The sequence below is a fragment of the Lycium barbarum genome, chromosome 9, assembly GCF_019175385.1.
Source record: "Lycium barbarum isolate Lr01 chromosome 9, ASM1917538v2, whole genome shotgun sequence".
Taxonomy (NCBI): Eukaryota; Viridiplantae; Streptophyta; class Magnoliopsida; order Solanales; family Solanaceae; genus Lycium; species Lycium barbarum.
The window spans coordinates 106,969,644-106,984,605 of NC_083345.1; the positions used below are offsets into that span (position 1 = coordinate 106,969,644).

The window sequence follows — 14,962 nt, forward strand, 5'->3', positions numbered from 1 at the left end:
AGTCTGGTCGGTTAACCATTATTAATGAAATTTAAAGGATGCCTAATACCTTCCCTTTAAATTAATTGAACCCGTACCTCGTATCATTTGGTTTCGTAGACTTTAAAATAAAATCAACTTTAGATAATTACTTTAATTAACTTTAGGTGCCCTAATTCACCATAAATAATTAGGTGGCGACTCCTAACTTTAAATAACCCCGGAATTACCGGGATGTTGTAAACTATTTTGACTCCGGTTAAAATAGGGTATAACAACAACTTCTTTCCCTCCACAACGATTCTTTGCATTTATTTCTGACTTTTCAACACACTTAGGATCCGCCCAAAGTTGCAACCAACGTTCCCACACATTACCAGACACATAATCCGGCTTAATCCTTTTTTTGTTTAATTTTGCTAATGAAATTCCTATACTTTGTTGCTGCCTAAGTATTCTAATGTTTTCTGATTACACTCTCAGGAATCGAAGAGTCCCAATGGTATGTCTTCTGAAAACAGTTTGTAAACTAATATTATTAGTGTCCTAACTATAAAAGCTAATACACTTATAAAATGAATTATGATGAAACTTATACCTTGAATTCCCCAAAATAAAAATCTCTAGTATCTTCTGAGACACCTTTCCAATTGATTCCATTGGGATCAAGTTGATTTTTGAAAGATGCGAATATGGTATTAGAGCATTCTTTAGAAGGTTCCAACCTGCATAAATTTGAAAACATTATTTCAAGGCCTACCACAAATTATATATATATAAAAAAAAATACAAGCATGGACTAACCCTGCAGGAGTAAGAGTAACAAGTGTAAGTGTCCGCTGCCTACGACGATTACTGGACTCTTCTTCACTGATAGTGTTGCTCTTGTTTGATGTACCCTCATCTATTGGTCTGCTCAGATCAGGTGTAATGGGAGATAGTTCAGGGATGGTTGGGTTACTTCCGTGATCTGACGCTTGAACCAGTGGCGTACCTAAAGTTTGAACATGGTTTATAGGATCTGGTCCAGCTATGGAACTCGTACCACCTTGTTGAGGACCAACAGTGGTGGGAATAAGAATGGTAAGCATGTTTGCATGACGAGCAGAATCACCCCTAAGTGAGGACTTTCCTACACGACCTTCGCTACCTCGACCTTTTCCTCGAGCCATATCTACAAAAAAATGTGGACGTGAGGAAATTAAAGCAACCATCAGTAAAAAAAGTAACCAGTAAAATGCAAGTAGGCTGCTAGTAAAGTGGTTTTTATACAAGCTGTTTGCAAGTCTACAAATATGACTAATCGTGATTTACAAAATCTGCAGCTTGTTACACAAGCAAACCTACAATTTATAGTTTATGTTATGAGAGGCAATAGTTGCTACCACATGCAGGAAACTGAGAGGTTTAAATTATGGTTGTTGTTGCTGGTTTAAATTATGTTTGTTGTGTATTATAGTTTTTCGATGAAAGGAATCTAATTGAACTCCTTATGTCCACCTAGCGCTGCCCCTGCCTAACAAAGCATAACGCAAAAGATAACACTCATAATTTATAAAAACTAATAACAGTTGAATTAGAGTCGATGTGTTGGTCCTGAATGGAGTTTAATCAGTTAATAAGAAGGAAGATGAAGCTTCTGTTCATGAAAACACGTAGAACCAGTAGAGGAAGACAACATAGAAGGATTGGACCAAGAGAGTACAACGATGACGGGTTAAGTTAATGGCAAAACCAGAAAGAAGAACTTCACTGATTACGTATTTATATATAGTCTTCGTAAATTATTAACTAAGCAACATATATAAATGTTAAACTACTACAACATACTAATTCTAGCACAACATTCAATCTTTTCCAGTTATGATCTCAACAATGCAAAGACTTTGTTTTAGATAATGTGGGGTATCCCAAGATCAATATATTATATTACAAGAAACATTGTTGAATTCCAATATATTATATTACAAAGATCAATATATTATATGCGAGGATCAATAAACAGACCTGAGGCTTGAACCGGTGGCGTACTTAAAGTTTGAACTTGGTTTATAGGATCTGGCCCACCAATGAAACTCGTACCACCTTGTTGAGGACTAATTGTGGTGGGAATGGGAATGGTAGGCATGTTTGCACGACCAGTTGAATCACACCTAAATGAGGACTTTCCTACACGACCTCCGCTACCTCGACCTCTGCCTCGAGCCATATCTACAAAAAAATGTGGACATGAGGAAATTAAAGCAACCATCAGTAAAAAAGTAACCAGTAAAATGCAAGTAGGCTGCACTTCTTATGCCAAAATTTGAATTTTACAATTACTATGAAGAACTAAATATTACCAAAATTTCTACTGCTATAAGTTTTTCAACCACCAAAGGAAAAAAAATGTGGTGAAAATAGAAAATTCCAATTGTAACAAACCTACGAATAACTTATAGTTGAAATCAAACCCATGAAACAATGTCAAACTGGTTGTACATGATTTGTTTATAGTATCCGAGCAAATGATGGTTCTCTCAAACTACACATATTAACAATGAGTGTAGATGTAAATTAAAAATAGATCATGAAAACCATGTTTTTACAGAAAGTGAACAACTGTTTATATAAATTAGCTCTCTTGAGCTTGATTTTAGAGTTTGTTTCTGCCAAGGACTGACGCTTTTTGTTTCAGGCAGCAACGTCATGCTATTTTTTCCTACCTTTAGAAATCTGTAGAATTTGAATAGTTTGTAGAAGCTTCACCTGGACAATGATTTTTACATGTACAAAGTTATACAAACATACAGAGAGAGTTACACTTCAAAGTATGTACTATTGTTATTCTAATTAACCAAAATAAATAAAAATAACACTAATTGATTTCAACTAAAGAGCAAACAAAACTTTTAAACGTAGATCTGGAAAACTACCTTTTATCCTCAAAATTGGTACTAAAAGCGTAGGCAATCTCCTTGTCGTGGTGATCAGCAATCTTCAACAGAGCTTTCAAACGAACTGGAAAAAGAAAAGACGTTCAACACCAATGAACTGCAGAAACTTGCGAAAGATTATAAGTACAAAGAAGAATAAGAGAATCAAAATTATAGCGGAAAAGGACCCAATAATTGTGCAGAAATTAGCAGGAGGATTCTATCAAAGGTTGAACTAAAACTATAATGGAATATAAAAGTCTAATAGAGGATTTAATGGTTTTAGTTACATGTTACTTTATCCCAAGCAAGTATTTTGGCTACGAACTTAAGCACGTAACCCCAAATAAGTAGCCAACAAATAAGAAGGCATATATCAAACAACATAGTCGCATAGTACACTACAAGATTCAGTAAGTAATGATGAAAGTGGTAAAATAGGTTAAAGAAAACAATAAAAAAAACTGTGGTGCAAATCAAAACACTCAACCATTACTTCCTCATCGGGTAATTCAACAACATTCCGAGGTTTGACCTTCAACACAGCTGCCCAATCATCCTTATCCTTTTTCTTGCTAGGATATGACACATAACACACTTGAGTTGCTTGCATCGCAAGAATAAAAGGTTCATATTTTTTATATCGGCGACGATGATTAACATCAACCAATTTGTACTGATTATGCTTTTTAACACCAACATCCATAGTTGGATCAAACCATTCACAGTTGAATAACACAGTTTGATTTAAAGGATCTTCACGAAATTCCACTTGTATAATCTCTTTTATCCGTCCATAGTAATCACCAAAATTTGGATCCGAGATACAAACTCCACTGTTCATTGTTGATCTTGCGCTACCATGACTGTCTGTGTGAAATTTGTATCCATTAGTAAAATACACAAAATGACATGTAGCGCCTATTAGTGGTCCATGAGCAAGACTACGCAAGAATTTATTCTCAATATGGTTGCAGCGGACCTATTTGGAAAAATGTAAGACTTAGTTAAATTTTGAGAATTTAATAACATCTTGTATAAAAATTAATGATAATTGAAACTTACATATTCCTTGAACCATATAGAGAAATATGCTTCAAGGCTCTCATCTATTTGACCTTGAGATAGATTCGGGAATTCTCCTAGCATACGTTGTACGTACATACTTCATTGCAACAAAATAAGTTCAATAGAAAGTCATGATATATATGGATATATTTATAATAATAAGAGAGTTTAACATTCAAATGCTACCTCACAAACGGTTCAACCTCTTTACAATTTAGTAAAATGTAAGTTTGGGTAGCCTTGATTTCTTCAAGGGATAAATTCCTCTTTTTTGCTTCTCCCCATAGTCGACCGGGATGGGTGAATATTGATAAATTTCCTTCAAGATCTTCTACAGCACCACCATCATCATTACGGTCCACATCGTGATTACGTGTCATGACATGAGGTTCAAAATAATGAGAAAACAAATGTGTTGACTCCTTCATCAAGTATGCTTCACAAATGGAACCCTCAACACTAGCTTTATTCCCAATCATTCTTTTAAGAGTTCCGAGGTACCTAAGTACATAAATGGATGGACCGTTATATTAGAAAAGTTATGTTTAGCATACTTGTCACAATTTGAACATAAAGTTTCAAATTTACCTTTCAAAAGGATACATCCATCGATATTGTACAGGTCCAGCAATCTTTGCTTCATATGGCAAGTGCACAGGCAGATGTTCCATTGAGTCAAAGAACCCAGGGGGAAATATACGTTCTAACTTACACAAGATTTGCGGGATGTCTGCCTCTAATCTTTCCATGTCATCCACTCGTAGAGTGGTCGAAGTAAGATCTTTAAAAAATAAGCTCAATTCTGTAAGTGCTTGCCACACATTACTGGGAAGCAGTTCACGAAAAGCAATAGGCATTACTCGTTGCATGAACACATGGCAATCATGACTTTTCATGCCAAATAATCTTTTCGCGTTTGTGTCTGGACATCTACCCAAATTCGAAACATACCCATCTGGAAACTTCAAACCCTTCACCTAATTGAACAAGATAGCTCTTTCTTCCTTATCTATTGTGTATACAGCTTTTGGATATTTTCCACTATTGTCCTTTGCCAACTGTGGTCGATCGCAGTAATTTACCATATCTTGACGTGATTGTAGATTGTCTTTGGTTTTGTTATCAATATTAAGAACCGTATTAAATACATTATCAAAGACATTTTTTTCAATATGCATGACGTCAAGATTATGTCGAATCATGTTAGAACTCCAATAAGGCAAATCCCAAAATATGCTTCGCTTTTTCCACCCTCAAGACTTACATATTCTCTGATTAACTTCCTGTGCATCTAACTCTGTTACTTTCCTTATCCCCAAGTCACAAATTTGGTTCAAAATTTCCTCTCCTGTTCTATAGAGTGGTGATAGTCTTTTGACAGTCTTACCTTTGAGAAAGTTTTTACTATCTCTCCTAAAAGGATGATGTTGGTCAAGGAACATTCTGTGACTATCAAACCAAGATGTTTTCCTGCCATGTTGTAATCTATAGGATTGTGTTTCCTCCATACAATAAGGACATGCTAACTTGCCCGCAGTACTCCATCCTGATAACATAGAATATGCTAGGAAGTCACTGATTGTCCACATCAAAGCTGCCCTCAGTTGAAAGTTTTGCTTTTTCGAAATGTCAAATGCTTCTACACCTGTCTCCCACAACAAGGTCAATTCCTTTATTAGAGGTTGCAGATAAACATCAATTTTATGTTTGGGATTGTTTGGCCCAGGAACAATGACAGTTAGGAACATATATGCCTCTTTCATGCTCATTCCTGGAGGCAAATTGTATGGGGTGACAATCACTGGCCACGAAGAGTATTTCCTCCCAGATTGACTAAATGGTTGGAAATCATCAGTACATAACCCCAACCTTACATTCCTTGGTTCAACAGCAAAAAAAGAATGAGTTTCATTGAAGTTCTTCCAAGCCTCAGAGTCTGATGGATGACGCATTACCCCATCCTTTTGTGTATGCTCATGGTGCCATCTCATGTCGGTAGCTATAGCATGGGATGCATATAATCTTTTCAATCTAAGAATCAAAGGAAAATAATAAATTTTCTTGTAAGGGACCAATTTCCTTTTACGAGAGCCGACACGACGCTTATACCTCTGGTTACCACAGAATTTACAAGATGTAAGGTGTTCATCATCACCCCAATACAACATACATCCTGAATCACAACAATCAATCTTTTCAACTTGGAAACCCAAACTACGCACTAGTTTCTTAGTCTGATAATAGCTATCAAGCACTTTGTTATCTTCAGGTAAAGCATGTTTCAACAATTGTATCATTTGGTTATAACCTCTCTATGACAAAGTATTCTCCATTTTAATATTTAACATTCTGGAGACTACTGGAAGCTGAGAGAGAGAAGAATCGGGATATAATTTTTCATCAGCAGCTTGTAGCAAATTGTAAAATCTTTGGGACTCGGGATTAGGCTTCTCCTCCATTGAAGGTTCATAAGGATGAGAAGAATCAACTTCAATATTGCTATAAGATTGCGAACTCGAACCCTGACCAAAGTTGGGACCAGCTGCATCCAAGACCATTTGTCGGTATGGATTATCGAATCCCGATTCAGGTTGAGAACCACCGTGCAAATCATTACCAGAAGCTATCTCACTGATCACATCTTTTTCCCCTTGATACTCCCAAACAAAATAGTCCTCAACAAATCCAAAATTAAAAAGGTGATATTCAGCGATTTCAACATCCATGTATTTAATGTTGTGACATTTTTTACATGGACATCTAACCTTGTTACCGCTCATGTAATTTCGTTGAGAAAGTGCAAATTGGATAAAATTATCTACACCGGTTACAAAGCTAGATTTTATACCCCCTCGGCCATCCAACCTATCGTACATCCAATCACGCCCTAGATTATTCATGTTCCTATTAATGTTGACATAAACAAAGCAATCAAATTAATGATCTGTCTTCATATCATTAATACAACCGAATGACCTCTAAATGGAAGAACAAGCTGAAATAACTTAGTGAAACAGAACATATCATTCACCTTTTAGTTAAAAAAAATGACAAACTGAAACTGAAACAAAAAAAAATCGAGTAACCCGGTTCACTAACACTGATTTCAAATCACAGAATACAAAAAAAATCGAGTAAGAAACCCAGTTCACTAACACTTATTTCAAATCACAGAATATAAAGAATGTTGAGTTCTTCAAGCTTTTTCTCGACATGCAACGAATTAAAACAAACTTTAACCACCAAATAATATTATCCTACAAGGTTTAGCACAAACAAAGGTCGAATTTCCATTTTCATCAGATTTTGGCCTAAATAGAGATTCCCAACACTTAACTTTCAAATAAATTATAAACCCAACAGTTTTCAAGACACCCAACTTCGATTTTAGCCAAAAAAAACCACTTAAAGACGCTCTGTCCTTTAGATAATAAGCAAAAAAAAAAACACAGATTTCTTAATTTCAATTTTAGATTTAATGTCAGAAAACACAAAGAAGGAGATAAAGAAGAAAGAAACTGCCCATAAAACATAGAAAAATCAAAACATACCTTTCCTTTATATAAAAGATGCAGCAGAAGAAGAGAAAAACACAATAGAAACCCTAGATTCACATTATTTTGATCTATGTTGTGCTCTCTCTCTCTCTCTCTCTCTCTCTCTGTATGTTAGCAATTTCGCATACTCTCTCTCTATATCTGTGTTGGGTGTGTTTGAAGTGAGAGGACATAAATGAGTGACCTAGGATATATCTTTTTTTTAATATTTAACGACAGAATAGCGACGGATTTTATATATTCCGTCGCTAAATAATACATTGATTTCTTTTAATGATTAATATTGCGACGAATTTTTCCGTTGCTGCAAATATATATATTTTCGAGAAAAATTAAAAGGCCTAGCGACGGATTTTTCGTTGCTGAATCCGTCGCTACATAAAAATAAAATTTGTCGTGCCTCTTCTGTTGCTAAATCTGTAGTGAAATTTAAGACGCCAAAATTTCGCGCTAATCATTAGTGACGAAATTCAGTTTTCGTTGTTAATCCGTCGCTATATAATGAGATAAAATTTTAGTTGCTTTTCTCGACAAAATGAGCAATCCGTAGCTAATCCGTCGTTAATTAGCGACAAAATATGGTCTGTCGCTAATATTCCGTCACTAAACGCTGGTTTTTTAGTAGTGCATAATAATCAATGTTCCTTCTCATTTCCATCCATAGTTCCGGTCACACAACATAATAAAACGATATGAAATGAATATGGAACGATGCAAGTACAAACAATGAATAATATCAAGTTCAAGTTGTGCCAGACACAGCGCATCAAACATGAAATGAATATAGAACGATGCAAGTACAACAATGAATAATATCAAGTTCAAGTTGTGCCACACACAGCGCACCCATATCATCAACAAGTGATCCACATAGTAATCATAATGAATTCCCAATTTCCATAACATTAAGAGCCAACCATCCCAAAATGACTATACAAATAACGAGGCGTACACTAGGTATCAATATCAATATCAAGTAATTTCATCCTTCCGATTGACTCCCAAGTTGCAAATAATCCACCAAGTCGTACAAACATAGCACATAAGATCCTATGAGTTCTACAGGCCACGAGCCCGATCAAAAAGTCACAAGCAGATACCAAACCCTAAGTTCCAACCTAAACTTCATACCCACAGGTTCACATGATGTCTCCAACACTTTCCAATTACTACATATGAGTCGCTGATCGAAGTCTAACCCAAAGTAAGCCTCAACCTACCTGGAATGCCGAAATAAGTAGTCACGAACCGTTAGCCACACGCTTGCCCTTCCTTTGAGTCTCCAAATAATCAAAGTCTATTCATATTCAAAATCATGAAAATCGATACCTATATTGCTATCATTCTAATTGGGTCAAAAACCAACTCTAGAATTTGGGAAAACGAGGCCCACAAGGGTAAAAGGGAAAATTTGGGAGTAAATTATCCAATTAAACACTAGGTGATCAAAACCCATCAACTAATTGCTAAATTAACTCAAGGATTCATCAAATTTCGAAATCCAAGTAAAAACCCCCAATTTTGGATGTAAACCCTAACTCTTAAATTCAAGAATTCATCACTAATAATGGAAGGTATATGATTAACAACCTTAGATACATCATAATCTAGCATAAACCCAATCAATTTCATTATTTAAAGCAACTTAGGAAGTCTAACCAATTTTATGAACTTCTTAGACCCATTAAACCCTCTTTCATGAAAACCCCTAATTTCCTACTTTAGAAATCATGGAGTAAAACTTAAACCAAGGAAATGAATCAAAGGGAAATACTTAGATTATGGTTTAGACCTTATCCCATGGAAAAACTTGAAGAACATCCTTGAATTCTCCCAAACCCAAGCTTTCAAGATGAGAGAATCCCAAACAACATTAATAGCAAAAACGTCCAGCTGTTCCGCCTCGTTTCTGATGCCAGACGATCCCAAAACTCGCTTTTGATGCCTCCAATGAATTCCTTGTGAAATTTCACTCAATTTAGGCTATTGAATCACTCCATTTGACCTTATAATGAATGAGATATGGTGGTTTCAATATTTGGAAGAATGCAGATTTTTAAATACGAATTCAATGGCAGTTTCATAATTAATCTGAAAAATCTGTCAACCCAATTCTTAGTAAAATGACCATAATTCCCTCATACGATGTTGAAACTCGATAATTTCAGTTGCTATGGTTTTGAAATTACGATACATATATAATGGTTCAGTCGAAACATGAATCAAAGGCCGTTTGCTCAATATAGTGCCCTTTATGCTCAAATCGACGTCGAAATCGAAAAAAATCACCATACAACCCAAACTTATCCAAAACTAACCAAACTTTGTGGACATGTCCAAAATCATCATATAAACTTATTGGAACTTTCAAAACATCGACACGGGATCATCTTAACCTGATGTTGACCGTGGTCAACTCCAATTCTAACTTAACCAATTTCTCAACCAATGACTCAAATCACACCCGAACCAGTCGATAACCAACCAATGACACTACTAAGTCATAAATCACCCTCCGAACCCTAATGGAACTGTCGAAATTCGATTACGGACACGTTTACCCAAAAGTTAACTTCGAGTCAAACGATTTTCGCTTTAAGGCCAAATTTTCTAAAAGTCATTCCAAAATCCAAAATGATGCCTAGGGAACTGTGCCACCGGTCCCCACGGGTCAAAATAGTACTAACAAGGCTCGGGGATGATTCAATGGGGGCAAAAATGGTAAAAACCCAATAACGACCAAACGGGTAGTTACAGGAAAACATCTAGAAAACATATAAAAAAGTAAAATATAGACGAATACCTAAGTTTAGTTGACTTTGATCGGAGAAAATGGACAAAAACTCATTAAGAGTTACCCGAAATGCTGTACACAGATTGGGGAGACCAAAAGAAGGTGAACTTCATCTTTGAAGTAGACATAGACGACTAGGGTTTCACGGATTCGCAAAGGAAAAGAGTGTCGGCAGAGAGAGATGAGAAAGAGAAATTGACAAAAGGGTAGAAAAGCGCTTATATAATTAATGAAAAACAAAGCTGAACCGTTGATCAAAAGTGATCAAATGGTGTGCGTGTAAATATGGGAAATAAAGAAAGAAAAAAAAAGGGATGTTGATCATTTGATCAACAACTAAGATGAGATGGAAAGAAACACACATCCGTGTGATGCTGACGTGGAACACTCGAATTGATCTTTTTTTAAAGTTCTGAATTGAGGAATAGTTTGAGAATTGGGTCAGATTTGGGCCTTAGAAAATTGGACATTTTCGCCTTTAAATCATAGCCTCATTTTGAACAAATAAACAAATTTGTTTAAATTGAAACTAGATTTTGCACGGTTAACAAAAATTCAAATAACCACTTAACAATTGGCCCGAATTTAAATAAAATTGTGATTAAATTGTGTTTTAAATTAATTAATTTAAGCTTCTTCAACTAAAGAAAATAAAAATAAAAATTATAAATAGTTACATAATAAAATAGACGAAATATGTCATAATATGCCGTAAATAGTTACAGTTTAATAATTAAACACTTGTACAATTAAACTCCTCCTTTTGAAATGACTTGTGATTATTCAAAATATCAAGTATATGTTGTACTTTACAATATAAAATACGAATGAAAATCTGTCTCTAAAAGTTTCATTAATCATTGGGCGTTAGATATCCAAATAAGCATAGTAGACTCATGTTACAATTAAAGTATTAAATAATGAAGCTAACCACAAAATCTGATATTTATACCTACAAATCTTCTTTCATGACCGCGGAACAATGTTCGCTATCTTGGACCATTAAAGACTAAATACCTTTGCTGTTGCAGTCAATTTTTTTACAGAACTCATTATCTTTTCTACTACTACTACTTTATAATTGGGTGAAACACAAACAAATTCATTAATTACTCGATTAATTGAAATAATAACGAGCAACTTCTCTTTTCTCGTGTAAATTTTATGGAAGGCAGCACTTAATGAAAGTTAATTTTACTCAAAATCTCATAAAACTCTACAATTGTCCGCTACAAGAAAATATGTAGTAATACCCCTATTTATAATAATGTAAAATCTACTTTGATTAGAAACTAGAAAACATATTCCTACATACTTTTGACTATAGATTCTATTTAGACATTAACTAAATAAACTAATAAATATCAAATAGTAAACAATTTCCTACAGTTGTAACGTAGTCTTCCAACAATTGGTCATAAAACATTTGAAAGAATAATATTAGTTATAAAACATGGATGAAACGAGGCATAAGAGGTTCCTGTACTTCAATCAGAACTCAAGAGAGTAGAGCCCTTTGGGTTGACTAACTGATTTTTTATTTTTTTTTGGTTTTCCATCCGGAACCCGGTACTCGCATTTGAGCCTGATTAATTCGGATTCGCGGGGAAGCGCTTCCTACAAAGGATCTTTCCATACCAAGGGCTTAAACTCGAGACCTCTGGTGGAGGGAGGAGCAGCCCCAGCTGCTGCATCATATCCTTTGGTGGTAACTAACTGAAAATAGGTGATAAGTATTAATTGCCGAAATAGAAGCATTGAAATTACGAGTTGCCAAAAACAACAAAAACATACCCAGATACCTTTTGTCGGGATAGAAAGATTGTTTAAGAGTTACCAAAAAAATAAATTAAAAATAAGCCATTAATGCTTTTTTTATCAATAGTTTTTGTTAAATTAATAATAAATTCTTAAAATAATATAAAAATATTATTAAATAAAAAGTATTTTGTACAAGGAGAAGAAGGAACAATCAAAATTAAACGAAGAGGAAGCTAGGAATTTTATTTTTAAAAGTGTATTTTTGAAAATTGGAAAAAAAAAGAAAAAAAATGAGGAATACATTAATGACCATTCAAACCGGGGGTTTCCGAAGGGCCTTTTAATTATAGGTGACAAATAGGTTTTAAAATTGAGTTGGGGTAACTCTAGTTTTTTTAATTGAGTAGGGGTGATAAATTTTGGATTAGTGATTAGAGAGTTTTGACTCACCCCAAAGTTATATTTTAACACTTTGACCCTAAGCTTTGTTTTTTACACTTTGCCCCTCAAGTTTTATTTTTAACACTTTGACCCAACCCATATAAACCCTACAGAGCCAAAACAACGCGCCAAATTTTCTGTTTGCCTGCGCCGTTTCCACCATTTTTGGCTCTTCTATTTTGCTTCGTTTCTTCTTCTTCTTCTTCTTATTCTGCTGCTCGTTTCTTCTTCTTCTTCTTCTTCTTCTTCTTCTTCTTCTTCTTCTTCCTCTTCTTCTTCTTCTTCTTCTTCCTCTTCTTCTTCTTCTTCGTCTCGACTGGATTGCTCAAGAAAGAAAAAAATAAGACCACCTGATTTTGCAAATTTTTGACTGGATTTCATTCGTGTAGCACTGGGAATTACTTCATAACTCATTCCATTGTTATGCTTTCTTCTTCTTCTTCTTCTTCTTCTTCTTCTTCTTCTTCTTCTTCTTCATCCGCCATTGTTGCTCAAGAAAGAAAAAAATGTGACCACCCGATTTTGCAATTTTTTGACTGGGTTTTGTTGGTGTAGCACTGGCAATTACTTCATAAGTGTTTTCCACTCATTTGGTAAGTACAACAATGTTGTTTTATTTCAATTTTTCACTTGGGTATAAATCTACTGATTTTCCAACAACTTACAGTAGTTGTTGTAGTTGTTGCAACATATAATGTGGTTGTTGCAACTTCTACAACAGATTATGAAATTGTTGTAATTGTTTAATAAATAACCTGCAACAACTGAGTGAGTTGTTGCAACAGGTATTCCACTTGTTGCAACAACTCAACGATCTGTTGGAGTTAGCTTCAGTTTTTGTCTGAAACAGAACCCAAAAAACGGAAGCCGCTTCCAACAGATTATTGACTTGCTGCAACAAGTTGTATAGTTGTTGCAACAGGTGTTCCACTTGTTGCAACAACTCAACTATCTATTGGAGTCAGCTTCAATTTTTGTCTGAAACGTAACCCAAAAAACTGAAGCTGCTTCCAACAGATTATTGACTTGCTGCAACAAGTTGTATAGTTGTTGTAACAGGTGTTCCACTTGTTACAACAACTCAACTATCTGTTGGAGTCAGCTTCAGTTTTTATCTGAAACAGAACCCAAAAAACTGAAGCTGCTTCCAACAGATTATTGATTTGCTGCAACAAGTGTACTACTTGTTGCAACAAGTAATACACTTGTTGCAACAACTCGATAATTTGTTGGACATCTTCAACAGTCTGAAAAATTACCCCAAAAAAACTGAAGCTGACTCCAACAGATTAGTGACTTGTTGCAATAATTTTATTACCTGTTGCAACAAGTAGTCTACTTGTTCCAACAAGTCAATAATCTGTTGGAACAACTGCTGCAACTGTTTCATTTTGTTATAGATTGGTATGTACTCTCATGACCAATTTTTTGTTAAACAAAATATCTTCAGGTACCTCGAACACCACTAATGGGGGACTCACTAACAATAGGGGTTGATTGTCATGGTGAATGGATCGAGAAGAACAATCGATATATTTGGCGATGGAAGGGAAGTGACATGTTAGAGACGATAGCGATGACTGTCCAAAGAGATGTTATGTTCGATGATTTTGTGAACCTAATCATCACCTATTGCGAATTAACTTGTGAACCAAAAGATCTTGCCATCACTTACATGCACAACTTTTTTGAAAATCAGAAGGTCTTGCCATTTAAGATAACTGATCAGGTTCGTTTGCGTGCTTATTTGAATGATGTAGCTAGGCCCATTGTAAGGGTATACGTTGTTGGAAGCCCGGTAGAGAACCACAATTTATCTCAAGACCAACAAGATGTGTTAAATGATGAATTAGATGGGGTGGATGTGGATATCCCAGATAATGGAAATGGGGCTGACCCGATTCCTATACCCGAAGTTGCGAGCAATACAGTGGGCACTACAAAATCAATACAGTCTAGCCATGTTCAAGATGATGAAACAGGCTTTTATAAAGGAATGTCATTCAAGAACAAGGAAGAACTATCCACTTGGTTGAAACTTGCTTGCTTGAAGAAAGATTTTCGAATTAAGAAGGTGATTAATTCGCGTACTGTGTATTGCTTCATATGTGTACATTCGGAGTGCAAGTAGTGGCTGAGGGCTGTGAAGCTTTTAAGTTCTGACAGATTTTGTATCAGAACCTACATAAAGCATCACACATGTGGTTCTGAGCACATTACGAGCCATAATCCACACGCTACTGCGAAAGTCATTGGTGAATACTTCAAAGATAAGTTTCCTTACGGTAAAGGCCCACCTACAAAAGATATGAGTCAATCAATTCGTACAGATTTGGGTTGTAAGGTAAGTTATTGGAAGGTCTGGAAGGGCATGGAGATTGCAAAGGCTTTGACAAGGGGGACACATGAGCACGGGTATGCGGTGCTTGATGCGTACGTTATATGCT

At 35.4% G+C, this 14,962-nt stretch overlaps 1 protein-coding gene across 6 annotated transcripts; it reads right to left on the reverse strand.

Moving 5' to 3' along the window:
• Window positions 1–273: 273 nt before the first annotated feature.
• Window positions 274–10,487, reverse strand: LOC132611375 (uncharacterized). Of its 6 annotated transcripts, none has more exons than XM_060325808.1 (6): window positions 10,378–10,487; window positions 2,895–2,979; window positions 2,685–2,727; window positions 1,987–2,190; window positions 784–1,153; window positions 274–704 (listed from the first exon to the last, which is right to left on the reverse strand). In XM_060325808.1, exons 4-6 carry the CDS (start codon window positions 2,186–2,188, stop codon window positions 572–574), a joined length of 705 nt encoding a protein of 234 aa, XP_060181791.1. In that variant the 5' UTR covers window positions 2,189–2,190; window positions 2,685–2,727; window positions 2,895–2,979; window positions 10,378–10,487; the 3' UTR covers window positions 274–571. The 6 variants fall into 6 exon arrangements, with proteins under 6 accessions (XP_060181791.1, XP_060181792.1, XP_060181789.1 ...); XM_060325809.1 differs by having other exon boundaries at window positions 10,323–10,477; XM_060325806.1 differs by lacking the exon at window positions 2,685–2,727.
• Between the last annotated feature and the right edge of the window lie 4,475 nt (window positions 10,488–14,962).